Source organism: Euleptes europaea, chromosome 3, assembly GCF_029931775.1.
Source record: "Euleptes europaea isolate rEulEur1 chromosome 3, rEulEur1.hap1, whole genome shotgun sequence".
Classification (NCBI taxonomy): domain Eukaryota; kingdom Metazoa; phylum Chordata; class Lepidosauria; order Squamata; family Sphaerodactylidae; genus Euleptes; species Euleptes europaea.
In genome coordinates, this window is record NC_079314.1 from 26,987,814 (window position 1) to 27,008,185 (window position 20,372).

The following is a 20,372-nucleotide window of genomic DNA, read 5'->3' on the forward strand; positions in this document are numbered from 1 at the left end:
AGACACTCCCTACTCCCCCCAACTCTTTATGAAGTTTGAACAGCTTTTTAGTTGTGCAAAAAAGAAAAAAAAAAGAAAAAAGAAAGGAAACCAGGATCCCTTCCCAGCTCAGAGAAAACTCATTCCACATGTCTGAAGGATCACCTGTGCCCCAGCTCTCTTGCCAATTGAGGCACTGGAGAAAAATCAATTTGTTCCACCGTAACAGGAAGCCCGACGGAATCCTGCCTCCCACAGCCAGGGGCCGGGGCTTTGGAAGAGCCCGGCCACCTCAGCCTCCTCGAGCTTATTACAGCTTTAAATCAGCTCCATCTGTCCCCAGCTGGCTACATATTGCTCAAGAGGGCTGGGTATACAGTGCTGCATTCCCCACTGGGGGGTTGGCTTTTAACAATGGAAATGGCTCATGTGAGAAGTGCTTCAGCCATTCTCACATTAGAAGCAAGGCCTAACCATGCTGGGGACAGCAAACTGTGACAACACACTGAAAGGGTAGTTGGGGGGGGGGCTTAATTTTGCTTTCTCAGATCAGGGGGGGGAATGTGTTGCAGCAGCGAAGAGACGTCTAAGTAGGGCAGAACTAACACATAGCCTGCTTCTCTGGGGAGCTGTTGCTTCAACCAATTCCTGAGACAAATATTTGAAGACAGTTTACTACTTGCCAGAAGGGCCAATTTTGCCAGCTCAAATTCCGGATGTACAATTTTGTCGTGAGAGTTCACAGCCAAAAGCTGCAAACTCCCCAAGCTGCCTTGGAGAACCCTAAGTTGGGTGGAAAGGCGGCATACAAAAGGTTTAAATAACCAAAAGTAATTTTAAATAAGTCAAATGGCAAGTATTACTCTACAGGCCAACCAAACACTGATAGTTACTTAATACCGTAACATGTTAGCCATCAACCAATTTCCAATACAGACATCACAGTGTGCTAAATATTGCTATCAAAATGCTCAGCGAATATCTGGAGAACATTCACCATTATTTCGGGGAACAAATTTTATCAACTGAGCAAAAACTGCCAGTGAAACCACACAAATTACAATGAGACTCACATGTGTTTTGTTGCACACCAATCCTGGTTTTCCTCCAACTTACTGGAGTGCAGAACTCAGAAACAGGCTTCGCAGCAGGAGGAGGTTTTGCCCTGCAGCTTCCCAATGTTTTGTGACGGACCCCAGCCCTCCATGGCAGCCATTCGGTGGTGGCACCCGTTTCCCTGTTCTCAAAATCCTGAGCGCGCCCCACAAACTCAACAGGCCGGGAGAACCTTGGGCTAAGCACATCCTCCTTACCAAGTTGGTCTAAAAGTTCTTGCTATCTTAAGAAAAATATTTTTAAAAGACTTGCTTAGCAACATCTAACGATATGTGGATTAGTATGATAGTTACAGAATAAATGCTCAAAAGCCAACCATTTTAGTTTCCGTACCTTATACTACAGAGCTCTGCAGGAGTGTCAACTGAACGGTATCCTGACTCCTGGGCACCATCACGAACACCCCCATTTGGCTGACGCACATGCACTGAAGTGCAGGTAGCAGCAGTCCCCCAAGGCCCTCTAGCACCTCCTTGTGGCTGCCATGCTTGTCTCAATGGCTGGGACCTGCCCGATCGCTTGTAATGGCTGCCTTGTCCAGCATTGGAATACTTTCCCAGTATTCCCTATTTCCTTCATATGTATAAAATGGTATAGTGGAGGGGCAGCCGCCTGCAGGGGCTCTTACAGCAAAAGGGGTTTTAGGCGCCATCTTCGATTAGGGGCTTTTAAGTTAAAATTCCAGTGCTGGTTTTATGATTATTATTAGTATTATGTGTTGTTTGATTGTTGGTTTTAAACTGGTGTTACCTGCCCTGAGCCAGCTTGTTGAGAAGGGCAGGCCACAAATTTGGGCAACAAACAAACAAACAAATAAATATTGACGGCAGGCACACACTGTCTGTAACAAAAAATTCTGCATTGAGAACACCTCACTCTTGTACTGCAGTTTGCTTCCTTTAGTTCCAAGGGCCAACAAAGACCAGCATTGACATACCAGGAGCGATGTTAAGTTATGCAAAGGTAGTTCAGAGTAAATGAATGTATGAAAGTAGCTGTTATATTTTAGGTTAAACGTACATTTTGAAGCACACTCAGTTAGGTTATGAATATTTGATACTTGTATGTTATTAATCTGTACTGTTTTCTATTCTGTACTTTCCATTTTTTGGTGCTGTTTCTATTATGAAATAATAATTTTAAAAATTCTGCATTGAGAACATCTGACTCTTGTACTGCAGTGTGCTTCTTTTAGTTCCAAGGGCCACAGAGGTATAGAGTTGGAAGGGACCATACAGGCCATCTAGTCCAACCCCCTGCTTAATGCAGGATCAGCCTAGAGCAGCAGTTCCCAAACATTTTGAGTAATGGAGCACTTTTCAGGAGAGAAATCCATCATGGAGCACTAATTTTCACCTAGCATTTATGTACTAAACCAAATGACAGTAGTATTTTTCTTTCCAATCTCTTCACAGAGCACTAGATGTGGCCAGGAAAGTCAGCTCCACGGACAACTCTCTCCTCCTGTCTGCCAAAAGCTTGCTTGCTCCTCTAATTCAGATTATACTTTTTTAAAATTTTTATTAAACAGAAAGAAAACATTTTAAACAATAACAAAAAAGTTACAGAAGGACATTATACAATCACAAGTAGAAAAAATAAAAAGTCCCATACCCCCCACCCCCGTGATCTGTGCCCACCCCCCATTGTGACTTCCGTAGAAGTACCTCTTAACTTTATATCAACTGCTATATATTTAATTTCTCTTTAATACAATATTTACAGCTCTTCCACAATCTTCATGAAGTCAATCTTTGCCGTGTCAGCCCAGTGTACAAAGGCCTTATGCCAATCTGTTTTAAAGTCTTCTACATCATGTTTATGTAGGCTACAAGTTAATTTGGCCATTTGTACAAAATATAACATTTTATCTCTCCAATCTTTTAAGAGGAGCCTAGTGTCTCCCTTCCAGGTTCTAGCTATTATTATTCTTGCAGCTGCAAAGCTATAATGACAGATCGTCTTATCTGATTTCACCATAACTTTTGGTAGTAACCCTATCAGGTAGGATTCCAGTTTACTTTTTACTTCATTTATACCCCATCTTTCTCCCCAACGGGGACCCAAAGCAACTTACATCATTCTTTCATCCATGTTATCCTCACAATAACCCTTTGAGGTAGGTTAGGCTGAGAGTGTGCAACAGGCCCAAGGTCACCCAGCAAGCTTTGATGACAGAGCAGGGACTCAAACCCAAGACTCCCAGATCATAGTCTAACTTTCTAATCACTACACCAGAGTTTCCCAAATCTTTTGAGTCATGGAGCACTTTTCAGGAGAGAAATTTGTCACAGAGCACTAATTTTCACCTAGCACCTATGTACTAAACTGAATGACAGTAGTATTTTTCTTTCCAAACTCTTCATGGAGCACTGGGAGATGTTCCGCAGAGCACCAAGTGCTCTACGGAGCACAGTCTGGGAACCTCTGCATTACACAAATACTGGCTCTCTGTATCAATATTTCTATACTTCTACCAATCCATCAGACTCTCAAGTTCCCTCTGCCTGGAAAATGTAAGTGGGTCGTGCTGGTGCCACCAGCTTGAGGGAAGCTTGTGTGCCGCTGCCGCCACCAGCTTGGTGCTTACTTGGTTTGTAGTAGCGGTCGAGGATGCTGAGAGTTAGGAAGGCCCCGTAGCCGTGGGCTGCGAAGGGAGCTTTGGCCAAAGAGGCGAGGTAATCCATGTAGTAAAGGGCAGGCCCATCCTGCTCGTCGTAGCCCGCCAGGAGGAGGTTGACGTGATAAGGGGTCTGCAAAAAAGAAAGGAGAGGAGCCCAAATCAGAGCACCAAAATGGACACGCCAGCAGGTCGGAAGCTCACTGCACTATCTTATAGTGCCCACCTGGGGCACTTAGCCAAAGTTAGACACAAACTGTAGCCACTCAGTACCTAGCTTATACATTACATTGCACACACACACATACACACACTCTTTAAAGACATTTAAACCAAGGCTGTGTATCTGCTGTTACTCATCTCTCTGCAGTCAACAGAATGCTAATTGCGGGTTTATGAAGGCTCAGCACCTGCCTTTAATTTAAAAAATGCACAAGGAGGAATAAATTAGCCAAGCAGGCTATGGTAAGAGCATCAACATGCAAAAATACATGCCAAAAAAAGAAAGAAAACTCAAAGCAACCATCTTCACCATAACCCCCAAATCAAGTCCAGTACACCCCTAGCATCATCTTTGTGATGGATCTTAAACTGTTTGGAATACAATTTTCGCCAAAGAGAAGTACAATAAATCAATATGCTGGTGTGAGTGTGTAGTGGGGAAAGCCCATTAGAATACAGAGGGCAGAATTCCATCCATAGAGAATTTCAGCTCTTTCTTTAAATCAAGTTCCTAGTCCTTACGAGTCATGAATTTACACTGAGAAAAAATATGTGGGTAATGTCTGGTAAAGATGCAGAAGCAAGTAAGGTTGCCAATTCCAGCTTGGGAAATTCCTGGAGATTTGGTGACCGGGCCTGGGGGAGGTGGAAGCTCAGCCAGGGGTGTGATCCAACACTGCTGTTTCCTTCAGGAGAACAGATCTCTGTAGTCTGGAGCACAGTTGTGGTTCCTGGGAGAACTCCAGGCCCCACCAAGAGATTGGCAATCCTAGAAGCAAGGGGAACGGGGTATCTGAATTAATATTACCAGTGGCCAAAGAGAAGCCCTTCGATCCCGCCCCCCACTATGACCTCACCGCTCTCAAGACTTAATATGCTGAGTAAACCCTTCAAAATATTAAGAGCTGCAGAACAGCATGCAAATCAGATTCAGCTGCCTGAACTTGTATTTTCAGCGCCGTTATGCACAGCTCAGATGTTAAGTTTGTGCACATGAACATTTCGCCCATCCGGCTCAGAAAACAAATGCACATCTAGAAGAACCTTAAATTCAAGTCTGAAGCTGTTTGGTGATATTTTGGTTGATCCTAATAAAAAGGAATTACATGACGGTTGCTTTTGTAAGCAACCATTATTCTTTAAGTGACCATTATTTTTTAAGTGACCCATATGCCTAAAATCCATTATTCTTTAAGTGACCCATATGCCTAAAATTCATAGATGTACTACAATCCACCAGTAAAAGCTTCTAAACGCAAATAGTAGCAACTCTAAGTTCTTTTGCCCATTTTGTAACCTAAATGATGTTCCACGCTCAAGCTCACGACTTCTATATGGAATTAATCAAATTAGAATACTGGCAGCCAAGAAGGTGCACATTTATTCACTTATCCCCCCCCTTTATTTTTCTACATAGGGGGGATACAAAAGGAAAAAGGGGGAAATAGGGATATCAGCAATACAATTAAAGACAGAAAGTAAAAAAGGTAAATCAAACAGATTACATTGCCATGCTGTTCAGCGCAGTTGTGCAATCGAAATAGCTACCCAACTTGCCAGAAATTATTTTAACATTACTAATCATACGACCGAAAACTAATCACCTTATCAAACATATCGAGCATATTTAGGGTATAGACACTGTATAGAGTCAGGATAATTATCCAAATATGAAATTAAATGGGGTTTCACTACAAATAATTAGCAATGACTCTTATTTTTGTTAACTATAATTAAACCTCAATATATTGATAAAATAATTTCCATTTTTCATAAAACTGCTCATAGTTGGTATCCACATTCGTTTATTTGTTAATAAAAAGAAACTGCAGTCCTTTTTGTTGTGCTGTTGTGATAATGAAAACAACACTCATTAATAGTAGTTTCTTCAATGCCTGACCAGATTCAGAGGGAAAGGGAGGCAAGGCAGGTGATAATTAGACTGACAGGAACCCTTCCCGCCATCAGAGTGAAACTGATCTTGCAACAGAAGAGATTTTTTCCTTGGGTAGGGTTTTCTTGATTCTATATAACCAGCACCTCCTTCACTCCTGTCATTGAGACGGGGCGCTTGTGAGTTCTGGAACTTTGCACGTTGCATAGTGTGACTGACCTGCGTGTGAGAGAGAACGACTGATTTGCTAATTTTTTTTGCCAGCAACAGAGTGTTGCTGCTTAATGAGAGTGACGTTTCCCCCTTATTTCCTTAAGTTTTCGTGCAAGCGCGACTGTCAATTCTGTACTCTAACTGTAAGTTAGTTGGTATCACTACCTTGGGCACTGCAGCAATTATGTGCACTCACACTGACAAGCTGCGTGTGAGAATGCTACTGCGAGCACACAGTTACAGAGGTTTCCGCTAAGCACATGCGCTCACTGTCAGTACAGTGAGCAAGAAATGGGGAGTTTGCCTAAGACCAGAGCAGGGATTGCGGCAGAGTTACCAGGTCTGTCTTTCTTGGGATTGCAGCTGTGCCCCTTTGCAACTCTGCCAGCCTTTCTTAGGGTGCCAAACATCTCGTTACTTCTTTGTGAGAGATGGTATAAAAGGTAAAGGTAAAGGTCCCCTGTGCAAGCGCCGAGTCATTCCTGACCCACGGAGTGACGTCACATCCTGACGTTCACTAGGCAGACTTTGTTTATGGGGTGGTTTGCCAGTGCCTTCCCCAGTCATCTTCCCTTTACCCCCAAGCAAGCTGGATACTCGTTTTACCGACCTCGGAAGGATGGGAGGCTGAGTCAACCTTGAGCCGGCTACCTGAAACCGACTTCCGTCGGGATCGAACTCAGGTCGTGAGCAAAGCTTTTGACTGCAGTACTGCAGCTTACCACCCTGCGCCACGAGGCTCCGTAGAGATTGTATAACTGCCTATAAAAGTGCTGTCCGTTACCCTATCCAGCAGAAATCAGGCAGGAAAGATCCTTTGGGTGAAGGATAGTGCCCGTGAAAATTGACAGCCAAACGGAGAGGGGGAGGAGGGGAACAGGTTACAGATTCACTGCGTAAACATCCAGCGAAATGAAAACAAAGAAATACAAATGGAATAATGAAACAAAAAACTTTTTCAAAAACGAAAACAAAACTGCCCCCTCCCAAGCTAAGATACCACAATTCCACTGGTCTGAATATACTCCAGGGGCACACTGCAGCACATGTTTACTTGTTTTTACATTTATAAGTTGCTCTTCATCTTAAAACTTGCAAAACAGTTCACCCAAAAAAGTATGTTAGAAACACCTATTATGTATAGATTACTCTTGGTTAGCATTAGGAAAAGAAGAAGAGTTGGTTTTTATATGCTGACTTTCTCTACCACTTAAGGAAGAATCAAACTGGCTTACAATCACCTTCCCTTCCCCTCCCCACCACAGACACCCTGTGAGGTAGGTGGGGCTGAGAGAGCTCTTAATAGAGCTGTAACTTGCCCAAGGTCACCAAGCTGGCTTCGTGTGTAGGAGTGGAGAAACCAACCTCGTTCACCAGATTAGCCTCCGCCGCTCATGTGGAGGAGTGGGGAATCAAACCTGGTTCTTCAGTCCACCGCTTCAAACCACCGATCTTAACCACTACACCACCGCTCTTAACCCCTACACTGCTGGACATGCAGGCCCAGTTCTATGGCTCTGCCAACCCCTTCTGCTCAGGGATGCTATAAGGCTCCCGCCCTACAGACCAGCCTTTTGGTACTTAGAATGACTGTCTGGGTCTTTCTGTACAGCCAGACTGCAGAAGTGGTTCTGAATCCCTACTGTGTCCACAAACTTATTCTGAAGTGCATTTTCAGAGGACAGCCGTGTTGGCCAGCAGTAGAATGATTAGATTTGAGTCCAGCAGCACCTTAGAGGCCAACAAGGTTTTTGGGGTGACTGATGAAGAGAGCTTTGGCTCTTGAAAGCTTATATCATGAAAATCCTATTGGTCTCTCAAGTGCTACTGGGCTCTAATCTAACTTTGAAGTGCAGGTGTTCGTATGCATGTGTGGCAACCAAGTGGTTCTGAGCAAGTATTTGTTTATTTACTTATACCCTGCCTTTCTCCACAATCGGGACTCAAAGCAGTCATCACTCTCCCCTCCTCCATTTTATCCTGACAACAACCTTGTGAGGGTAGGTTAGGCTGAGAGTGTGTGTGCCTGGCCCAAGGTCACCCGGCCAGCTTCCATGGCAGAGTGGGGATTCGAACCTGGGTTTCCCAGATCCTAGTCCAACACTTTAACCAGTACACCATGCTGGCAGGTAGACTGCTGAATGTGCATAAAAGAGATCACCCTCCCTTCCCCCCATGCATGCAGGGATTTGGATTTTTATTTCATGAAATGTCTTAGATTTGGGGGGGGGGGCATGCTGTATCCCTCAAGTGAGAAACAGCCTTGCATAAGCTGACATGAGGATTTTGAAACCCCCCCCAGAAAGAGATAGTTAGAGAAAGCATGAAGGGAACCAAATGTTAAGACACGGAGACACCGTCAGAGCTGCCTGCCTGCTTCTCTTCCTCGCTTAATCCTTCTTTAACAGCTAATTGTCTCTCATGGTTGAGAGGGGGTGGGGGTTTAAAAATAAAATAAGCAGAGATGGAAGAGGGACAGAGAAAGGCTTCAAGGGGTTCTTCGGTTCCTTCCAGCTACCAGGAGAGCCTTCAGAATTCTCAGAATTATATGCCTCTTTATCCCTTAGGGAAAGAAGCAACTGGCAGGGCAATTTTGAGCAGGGAAACCAGTGGCAAGGATAGGGTTAACCTCCCCTCATCTTTGTGTGTGTGTGTGTGTGTGTAAAGTGCCGTCAAGTCGCAGCCGACTTATGGAGACCCCTTTTCGGGGTTTTCATGGCAAGAGACCAACAGAGGTGGTTTGCCAGTGCCTTCCTCTGCACAGAAACCCTGGTATTCCTTGGTGGTCTCCCATCCAAATACTAACCAGGGCTGACCCTGCTTAGCTTCCGAGATCTGACGAGATCAGGCTAGCCTGGGCCATCCAGGTCAGGGCCCCCTCATCTTTAGACCCTGATTTATACATGCCTGCTTGCCACATAGTGAATATACTCAGCATTGCATGCTTCTGACAAGGTACCTGCCCCATGGTACAAACCCCCCCCCACAACTCCCCCAAACATATGCATTCCAAACAATATCAGCTTCCAAACGCTGGCATCCTCACATTACAAGCTACAGCCACCTACATCCAAGAGAGAAAGAACTACTGGTTCCAAGGCCAAAGAGCTCAGCAGGTGATTATTAGTAACAACGATTCAGGGTTTTCCCTGTGCAAGCTGAAAAATGGAGAGTGACCAGGGGTCATTGTCATTATAGCCTGGGGTGATTTTATTCCAGCCCCCGTGGAACATGCTAAACAGATATCTTCCATCCTGAAGTGTTCTTTAACAGTAAACATTGACAGAAGACTGGGAAAAAGGGACATAGAAGAATGTTAGAAGAGCTTCTGAAATTGCAAGTTGATCTCCAGCTCAACTGATTTAATTAACTCATGTTAACACCCCCTTATTTACGCCTAGGCATCTTGCACATATAGAAACTGGCAAATCGAAGCCGGGCCATAATTGGAGAGTCAGACTCCGCACCACAAACGGGGCGCAGAAACACCGACTTTTGTCTGCGTGCGTGTCAGATGTCAAAGCATACATACATAAATGATGCGCAAGCTAATTAGACCGGGACAGCTGTGTAACAACTTGGCGCAGCCGACCGCAGAAGACATTTCAAGCCCTCTCCTCGAAGATGCTGCGCTCCCCGATTCCCCACTGCTTTTAAGGAGTGTGCCTTTTGCAAGGACGGAATGAGAACATTACAGGAAACACAGGGCTGCCGCAAAAAAACCCCCCAAAAAACAGGGCAGAGATTCCCTATGCCATAAGAGTATCGCTTAACTTACTCTGTGTCCCAAATAACCTGTACTGGCCATTTCACCCCTTCGGTTAGCAGAACAGGGACCAAGAGGCACACGCTGCAACGGCGCCAATCAATGCAGTACAATGTTCTCGGCCGCTCCCAAACAGTGTGCATGATCAGATTTGGCCCCCTTTCAGAAATGCTAAGTTGCATTCAGATGTCACAAACTGTGGGTTGCATGGAGTAAAAATGACCCTGGTTTAATCCTGGGCTTGCACAATCCCTTCTCTACATTCTATTTCAGGATCCCCCTTTGTGTCAAAGCAACAAACCCCAATTTGTGGAGACACTTCAGTTCTGATGTCACGACAAACGGGTTAGATCAAAAACGTCTGAAACCCAGGGAGGAGGAAGCAGGCAAAGGATAAACCAAGCCTGGTCTCACTGGATTACAGTCCAAGAGTGTTTCGAGAAAATTAATCAACATACCGAAGTACCTTGCATACAGCTTGGGTCTGTTTCATTATGATGTTCAATTGCTGATGAGCAGCGGCACCTCAACAAGCTTCGTGAATCATAAGGGTTTCTAAATTCTGACCATGTTTCAGTACATTTCAGAAGATTCAAGTCAAAAGATGGCTGCTCAAAGCATGAGGTAGACACGTAGCTTTTTTTTTTTTTTAAAGCAATGCCACCTCGGTGTTACCACCAACAACTGGGGGGAAGGGATCTTTTGCTTCTCCCATCGACTGAAAATAACTGCAGAGATTAGGAAGAGCGTAAAACCCTTCAGAATTTACAGCTGAAGGGAACTGTGGTGACAACCGCACACCACACCACACCTACACACACAGAAACTGCAATGGGAGGTTGGGGGCGGCAGCGTGACATCTGGCGGAAGCCAAAGTCACAGGGAAGGCGGGGAGGGGAGGAGATGAGACGCAATGGGCGAGGGAGGAAGGCATCCTACCGGGCGTGGACAGCAGGAGGGGAACTCACAGGCTCCCTTTGGACTCAGGCCAGGTAGTCTCACCTATAATTAAATGTATCTTGAAGAAGCTGCATTTTACAGAGGGGAGAGACAGCATGTTTTTTTTGGGGGGGGTGCAGCAGTTCTGTGCACAAGCAGAGCAGCCTTCAAGCTCTAGCAGGTTAATCCAAGGGGGCGGGATCCACGGAGAGAATCCAGCAACCCCAAATTGCGCTGTCCGAATCCACAGCATTCTCACAAGACGCTGATTTGGGTCTCGGGCACAGCTTTTTCAAACGAGGCACAAAGCAACTCGGTCGAGGCCAGGTCCCCAGAGGGGCGCAACCACTCCGTTTATTGCCATTCTATGACTGGCCGCTAACAGTGCATTCCTAAGGAGAGTTACTCCAGTCTAAACCCATTGAAATGAATGGGCTTATACTTAACTCTCCTTAGGAATGCACAGTAAGTGTAGAAAGCCCCCCCAAAAAATTTTAAATTAAAAAGCTGTGGAGCGCCGCCTCAGACTTGGCCCTCTCCGGCCCTTCAGGGATCCTTGGGGTCTGAGCCAAGGGGGCCTCCTCGGCCTCAGACCATTCCGAGGGAGAGTCCGAGTCGCTCTCTCCCCCGGATGCAGCCAGGGTCTCTCACTTGCATGCTATTACTATAGCCAACAGGAGTAGAAACCTCCGACCATCCTCCTCAGCCTCAGCTCTAGTGGCCTTTTATAGGCCTGGCTCACGAACCCCTCTCCCGTAGCTCCTCCCCCTGAGCCCTTATTAGGGCGATCCTTCCCCCATTTCCCTCCCTGGTGCCCCCCTCCTCCCGGTATCTTCAGCGCGTGCGCGCCCCCGACCTGGGCGAGCCCACCTGACTCTCAGCTGGGCAGCGGGGCCCAGCCCGACTTGCGCGGCGCCGCAGCTACCGCCGCGCTCGTCTTCCTGCCCGCAGCCGCTTCCTGGCAGGATGGGTCCTGCCCTTCTTTCCTCAACGGTGGCGGAGGTCCTGCGGCATTTGTCGGGCGTCTTGCGGCTCCCGGCTGGTTGTCCCTCCGCGTTTCCGCCTGGGAGGAAGGTAAGCCGGCTGGGTGGAGGGTCTGCGCTACTTGTTCTTTGCCCCGTTGGCTCCACCCGACCCTTGGCGGGTGGATGCCCCTGGGGAGGCTCGGGGGTCCGTTGAGGGCCCAAGTCGGCTTGGCGGGGGCCGATCTCGGGACAAAAGCATTATGCAAGATGCAGGTTCCCTCTGTGGTGGCCCAACTCACACCAACAAGCTCTTCAAAGTACCCAGACCTTAGCAGACACGGGACTTCCATCTAGGAAGATCTGGGTTCACAGTCCAGTCACTCACCAGTTTGCCTGAATGGTTTGCTCGCAGCAAACTTGGCTTTGCAGGGTGCGGAAACATGGGCTTCTGTGTTGCTGCGAAGCCGAGAGAGACCTAGCTTCAAACTGCCCAGATCTTCCTTTTTTTTTCAGGCAGTACTGAGTGGCAGGGAATACAACGAGTAATGAGCAGAAATGGCATAAGTAATAACAGTGTTGACTTTTTTGTTTAGTGGGATCCATCATCGACATACAGGATTCTGGAAACTATCCAGCTTCGAAATCACCATCCTCCTGTTCTACAGTTTCACAGTTATCTGTCCAGGATAGTGTTTCAGTCACATCGTATACATCACATATCCACAGTACATAATCACCTTAAAAAAAAAAAAACACCATCCAGGAACCACCATAGATAAATCTGTGATAAGAACCAGCAGATTAGGGGGAAAAGTAATTGATTAAAAAAATTGCCCAGTTTGTTTACGCAACAAATGTTTCTTTCCATCTGATTGAAAACCTGCACTTCATTAATATGATTCAGTCATTAAAACCAGGATGCAGTCCACCCAGTAGAGCAGATGTTGTAGGGAAACTGCTGGATTAACATGTATGAGAGAGAAATTGAGCAGTGTGCACTGTCTAGAGCAGGGGTGGGAAACGTCAGGCCCAGGGGGCATTTAAGGCCCACAAAATCATTTGGTCTGGCCCTTCGTGAGTCCTGGCAGATCTCTAGCTCAGAAGGATCTAAGACTGGCGATCTGCCCCCTCCCATGGACAGGAATAGCCTCTGTTCAAGGAGGATGTGAGTTTGTTTTGCCGAGAAAAGGAACCTTTCCCCCCCCCCTTGCAGAAGAGTCATTAGCTATGGAGCTGCTAGGACCGCCCAAGAAACTGTGCTAACCCTTTCCCACCCGGGCCATGGAGAAACGTATTCCCTCTGTACTACAAGAGGGCTGGGGGCGGAAGTGGCGACAATGGAGGGGTTAAAGAAGGCAGGGCCAGAATGCGCGTGGGGGCGGGGTTTCTTAGCCAGTGTGTCCTCACTTCATCCCTGCAGGCGGAGGTAGCAGGAGCAGGCTGTAGCAACTCCAGCATGCGGCTGGATGGCTATGCCAAGCTGGTGCAACAGACCATTCTGTGCCACCAGGTGGGCAAGTGCGCCATTGGTTGGATGCCTCCTTGCCCGCATGAACGCGAGGGGCTAATCTGGGGCAGCTGCCTGCTTGGGGCTTGGTGGCTAATTTTAAGTTGATCATTTTGTATGGCCCGCGAATGATGTTATAAATATCCAAATGGCCCTTGTTGGAAAAAAGGTTCCCCACCCCTGGTCTAGAGGGTAAAATTGTTAATCTAAGTCTTGATGGGTGGAGCAGTCGATGTCCAGAATGATCCTGTTGCACTTGTTTAACAACAGAAGAGGGGAACGTCTTCCTTGCAAAAACAATGGATACGTCAGAAACGCAAGCACAGAGGAATACTTACAAGAAGTAGCAGCAAAAGCTATAATGAAACATGAACACAAATTCAAATGTCTAGTAGGCACCCTGGTCACGGAAAGTGCTGCAAATGTATCCAAGATGAGGAAATGTTTAGAAGAGAATTAAGAGAATGTCAAGCTAATAAGATAAGGTTACAGCGCTTATTTGATGAACCTCCTAGCCAAAGACTTCAGTGTTCCAGAAATAAAGGCTAGTGTTGTTGAAATTGCTAAATACATCCGTAGCAATCATTTTGCAGCAACTGCTCTGAAAAGAATGGGTGGAACCAAAAGTTAACTCTCTCACAAGATCACAATGGGAAGCCGTGTTAGTCTGAAGTTTTAATTTGAAGAAGTGAGCTGTGGCTCACGAAAGCTCATACCCTGCCAGAAATTTTGTTAGACTTTAAGGTGCTACTGGACTCATACTCTTCTCTCACAAGATGTTAGATGGAACTCTGTAGAGGAATGTTTTGAGCAGTATATCAAGAATTGGCCAGTTCTGATGAGTTTGTGAACGAAATCAAGAGAATAGATGGTAGGGTCACAGCCAAAATCCTCAGCATTGGGCTTAAGAAAAATGTTGAATTATATGCTGAGCATCCTGAAACCCATTTCTGAAACTTTAAACAAAATACAGGAAAAATAGATGTTTTATTGCTGATGCTGTTGAAATTGGGAAGGAACTGAGTGAGCCCTTAGAAACAGAACTACGCAGTGACAGAATTAAATTGTGTGTGTTAAGTGCCATTAAAAACGTACAGGGCAAGCTCATTTTCTCACAAATATTGTCAATATCCGGCACCAGGGCCAAATCTTGTGCTGAAGAAGAGGATTTAGTTCTGACATGGGTATCCAGCAATCATCCATCCATGTGTGTGTGTGTGTAAAGTGCCGTCCAGCCGCAGCTGACTTATGGCGACCCCTTTTGGGGTTTTCATGGCAAGAGACTAACAGCAAACACAGCACAGCAAACCTGGTATTCCTTGGGGGTCTCCCATCCAAATACTAACCAGGGCTGACCCTGCTTAGCTTCTGAGATCTGACGAGATCAGGCTAGCCTGGGCCATCCAGGTCAGGGCAATCATCCAGCCATAATGCCAGCTATAATAAACTTCAGAGTTAAGGGAGAACCATTCAAGAAATATACATATTTGCTGATGTTTCACAGAAAGTCACACCAGTGAACTAGAGGAAGTCACTTAACCACTTGGATTTAGAGTCTGTCAAATTATTTCACTTTTAACAGCAGCAGCTTCTTCTGCTGGTGTAGAAAGAGAATTCTCTTTCTTTGGACTCGTTCATTCTCATCTGAGACATCGTTTGGGACCTGATAAAGCAGGAAAGCTTGTTTTTTTTCCCCTTTTCCATATCATGAACAAGCAAGAAAATTAAGATGAAGATGAGTGAGCTGCAAAAGACAATATTTTAAGTTTTGCATGTGAACCTGACTGATGTAGCCAAACTAAGTTTTTTTTAAAAAGATACTTGGTTTAACCATTTTAACAAACATGGATATTTAAGCAAATTGAAGAAAACACAGACTATATGTTATCATTTTCATTAAATAAAACAATTTAAATGGTTATTGTAACTATTTTTCTCCTTCCAATAAAGTACAACAGAAAACTTGACAAATATGAATGATTAGCCTATTAGAGATAGATAATTATAAGATCATTGCGAGGCGAACTATTTCAGACAGTAAATAACCAATCGTTAATTTTCTGATGTAACTGTAAAGCCAACCTGAAAAGTTATTATTCTTAAAATGAAGCCATCTGGGTTGTAAATATTAAGGTTATAGCAACCAGCAAGAATGTGCCTTTATGTGGAAAACCATGATTTAAATTGAGCTTTACCAACTAGTGATTTAATTTCTTTAAATGAATTTGATTTAAATCAGATCCACCCTGGGTGAAAGTATTATGGAGATAGTCTAGTAGCTTTCACCATGTGTTAGGGTGGCACTTTCCAAATGTTAAAGATGTGCTTGGATGAAGAACTAGTTTCTTTAGTCAATCTTGAACTGGTTGCCCATTGACGTAGCTGGGTGACCCCAAGAAATATAACCCCTTAAACATACCCCATTCATAAATTTGTAAGCTGCTTAGTTTGCATTTGTTTTTTTACACACCTGAGCTTTTCTTTATAGGGAGAACATACACCAACCTACCAGCACAACTTACTAAAACAGTCCCTACCATCAGCTCCTGGTTCCCCCTATTCTCATCTTGGTAAAGAACTGTAGTCCTGCTGCTGTAATTAGAACGGCTTTCAAATTTAACGACTTCAAAAGCAACATGGCACAGATGCCTTATTATACCCAGCAGTTAACACAATATTCTGTTTCCCTGCCAATTTCACTTGTTAATCAAGAACAGCGCTGGTACCCAATAAGAATATTAAAGGATTCGAGGCGTTATATCGGGCAGCCACAAAGTTTGTCGGACCGGGTCACCCGCAATAGCAGAACGGCTGCTTGCAGATTCCCTGCAGGAGTGCGGGATGAGGGTTCAAAACCATTGACTGTTGCTTGGGAAAAAGGCACATCAAAAGCACAAAAAGATATGTGGAGAAATCTGTGCGAGCGTACAATATCAGGCAGGTATCTCAGTGGCAGCAGGGTGGGGGGCTATAGAGGCCACATATCTTCAGGAATATTCCAGATCTCTTCCTTGTGCAGGGTGAGAGGGCATGGTTTGGCACCAGCGTGTATACTTTCCATGCTGAAGGGAGCCAGTTTCCAGCCTCGACATCCCAATCAGTGGATGTTGGGACAGACCTTTGCCCTCGGACCCCCTTGAGGAGCTGCTGTTAGTCAGAGCAGGCAATACTGAGCTAGACTCAATAAATCAATTTCCTGGCTTTAAGTCACTAGAACTTTTACTAAGAGGTTTGTGCGAAACAGCATTGGCAGTATTCTACCTGACCGCTCAGCTCTTAGGTCAATGGCTATTATCAGCACTGGAACGGTAAGTGAGCACTTAGAACGGACTTCCCCAACTTTAACAAAATGGAAGTAAATTTTAAAAATAAAAACAAAATAAACTTTTAAGTGCTAGACTGCTGCAAGCTAGGCTCAGCCCAGTCCTTGAAGCCACACAAATGTCTAGTCTTTAAAAGGAAAGTCAATGAAACTGGGGACTTATACTTGGATAATTTACAAAAAATTATATCCCACCTTTCTGCCTATACAAAGGCTGCCAAGGCGGCTAACAATTTAAAACATATACGAATGTAGAGCTTAAGTCACACATTCCACTGCACTGAATGTAACACGAGAACTACTCAGTGCATATAACGAAAAATCAAGTATATACTGTACGCAGATTATGTGTGTGTTCAATGTAACTTGTGAACGGGGCTTACAATGGCCAACTACTACTAATGCCTACACATCAACTGCTGACATTTACCCGGGACAAACCCCATGATTTTCAACTAGGGATGTAACATTTCCAGAAAATCTGAAGTCATGGAAAAACCCTAGAAATATTGGTAGTGGTGGTGGTGGGGATCAACAAATATGCAATACTTTATGAAACCTAACTTATTTTATTCCTTTAACATAAAATGCTCAATATAGAACTTTAATTTATACACTGTGGTATTCAGCATATTTATGGAATTAAAAATAACAACTTTTTTTCTATATGCAAAACTGTGAATGTACCCAATACCGAGGAGAACACTGCAAACTGCAGTACTCTATGATACCTTAGAACAGGTATCTTAGTTCTGTCAACCAAGAGGTAAGAAAAAATAAAGATGAAAACTGAAAACGCACATTTTGTAGTGAAGAAAAGTGTTTGATTTGCACAGAAACAGATACACATAGCCTTCACAGGACAAGCACTGTGTTTTAATATTGAGTTACACTTCATAAGTAACACTGAACTCTTCAGTAGTATATCCATACACAGTAAAGCACATTGTGGACAAAAGCAAAAGGCAAAGGTCACATCTCAATGTTTACTAGGCAGACTTTGTTTGTGGGGTGGTTTGCCAGTGCCATCCCCAGTCGTCTTCCCTTTACCCCCAGCTTGCTGGGTACTCATTTTACCCACCTCGGAAGGATGGAAGGCTGAGTCAACCTTGAGCTGGCTACCTGAAACTGACTCCCGTCGGTATTGAACTCAGGTTATGAGCAGAGCTTGGACTGCAGTACTGAAGCTTACCACTCTGCCCCACGGGACAAAAACAGTTACATTTAAATAGAGATATTGTTGTATGTTTATACAAGGATTACTAGTATCTAATCCCGTAGGCTGATGTAAATAATTTCATAATTTACAGTGAGTTAAATCTTGTCAGAGAATTTAACTCATTCCAAAAGGGAAAATATGTTGTAAGAGTTTAAGGGTTCACCCAAATCTCTACCCTTTCCTTTGGAAACTTTAAAAAACCCTTTTAAAAAATGGAAACAACGGGGGTTACCGCACTTGTATTCCCAGCGATGTATTTAGTTTGAAAATGTTATAAAAAATACTGTTCACACTTTGTTTGGCCCCTTTAGCTGTGGAGATGTCTTCCAACCATTTATAAGCTGTGGTATCCAAAAACCCTTTTAAAGCGATGTTTTTTACAACATTTTCAAACTCTTAATACATCACTGGGAATACGAAGTGCGGCAACCCCCAACCTCATGTGTGCCCCTCACCCAGTTTTTCTGTTTTTTTCCCAGGCTTTCACATCTTCATTTCCAACAGATACCACAGACGTACGAGCTACAAGAGGAACAAAGAGCTATAAATATGAAACACGGAAAACTGCGAAATTGCAAGAGCACAGGGTTCGAACAGAGCCAGATTCAAAGATAAGCAAACTCAAGCCAGACAAATCGGCAAGGGGCGCAAGTACAGAACGGCTGACTTGAATCGGAGGTCAACTCTCTGCCAAATTTGGGGGAGCCTCACTATTTAAACATAACACAGCACTGAAAATAACCTAATTTGGTGGATGAAATTTTAATGCCATGGTTCCAACAGACATAACACAGCCTATCCGTTCCTTCCTATCCACAAAACTGAACGTTCACAGATAAAGACCCATGATTTGGATATCCTTTTGTAGTGATATGATTTGGATATCCCTTTGTAGTGTAGGAGAGCCAGCATGGTATAGTTAAGAGCTGTGGTTTGGAGCGGTGGAGTCTGATCTGGAGAACCAGGTTTCATTCCCCTCTCCTCCACATGACCAGCGGTGGCTAATCTGGTGAACTGGATTTGTTTCCTCACTCCTACACACAAAGCCAGCTGGGTGACCTTGGGCTAGTCACAGCTCTGAGCTCTCTCAGCCCCACCTACCTCACAGGGTGTCTGTTGTAGGGAAGGGAAGGGGATTGTAAGCCGGTTTGAGTCTCCCTTAAGTGGTAGAGTAAGTCAGCATATAAAAAACAATTCTTCTTGTTGTTTAATGGCCTGTGTGAAAGTCCACATGGCAACTTTCCACTTGTTCAATTTGACTTTGTTTGAGCAGGAAGGGCTAACTCACTGACAACCCCACAGGTCAGATCTTGCTCCAGAAAGAAATCTTTGGTTGCAGCCCACAAAGTTGCTAACAAAAAGACTACTGGCCGAGGGAGGTCTCCGCCCACGTGCCACCTCCCATCGCAGTCCCTTCTGATCCTCGGAAAGTTGCCTGGAGTATTGGGAATATGTTGTGAAGTCTGCAGTGGTGGGGGGAGAATTAGGAAAAACTGCCCGCTTCTACTTACAGGGCTCTGCTAGCAGTCAACTGGCTCCTGTACCTGCTTTTCACTGTTAAGTATTTAACCAAAGCTGGGCAAAAAATTAGCCCCCCCCCCATTTCATTCACAGTACTAGAATGTGATCTTCTGAACACAAAATGCATTATATCGTTCAATCTCATTTCCGCACAGGAGGAGAAGCACCTGCCTCGAGTTCAAATTTCCTCGCTGCTACAGAAAGCTTTCTGGGTGACTTTGGGCCAGTCACACACTCTCAGCCAAACCTACCTCACAGGGCTGCTGTGAGATAAAATGGAGAAAAGAGCAGCATCAGCAGCTTTGGGTCCTACTGGGGAGAAAGGCAGGGTAAAAATGATATAAACAAAAATAATAATGCTACAGCTATTTGACAGTGCAACTACTGGCCTGGGTCCATGTACCAGCCATGAGAATCAGTGAATGAAAAGTTCATAGTTCATTTTTTTTTTTACTAGCCTACTTTCCCACTCATTCCTCTACTTGCCAGTTGCAGAACAGCCACAGTTTTGAGGGGAGAAGAAAATCAACTCTTCAACTCTGCCTGCCAGGGGCAAGTCTTATCCACCAAAGACAGTTAACCAAGTGGCTATTTACAAGCTTGTTTGGTGTCCCCCCCACCCCGCCCCGGAAATAGCATTTTGTACTCTCGTACATGAGCATACTCTAGAAAGGCAAAGGATCACTACCCCCCTGCCCTCTAGAGGGCACTATTTTGGAAGAAGTTCTCATTGCTAAGTGGCATACTTAGCATGACCCATGAAGGGGTCCGGTTGGGCAGGGCAGCATGTTCTCCCACACCACTAGTGGGAGAATAAGAGAGACCCAGCTTGAATACATAATCACAGGTGGCTGAAACATTCAAGAAACAGGGAGTACGAGATACTTTTTGGCGAGATCCTGTATCCAAGAGCCGGGCTTTGACTGAGATAACCCCGTCCACCAACTGAAGTCTGAAAAGAAGAGCACAGGTTCCTAGCAAACATGCCATCTCAGGCTCCAGGTGTACTAAATGGAGTGGGATCAATTCAAGTATCTGAGAATGTCTCATAACCTTCTGCTAAGGAGAGGTTGTACAAATGACTCCCGT

General features: G+C 44.9%; 1 protein-coding gene across 1 annotated transcript in view; it reads right to left on the reverse strand.

The window, feature by feature from the left end:
* The window catches only part of PSMB2 (proteasome 20S subunit beta 2), a 45,102-nt gene that overhangs the window by 3,932 nt on the left and 20,798 nt on the right, over nucleotides 1-20,372 (reverse strand). The window contains exon 4 of the mRNA XM_056846927.1: nucleotides 3,686-3,848. Within this exon, the coding sequence (XP_056702905.1) occupies nucleotides 3,686-3,848 (163 nt within the window). The remainder of the gene's footprint in view (nucleotides 1-3,685; nucleotides 3,849-20,372) is intronic.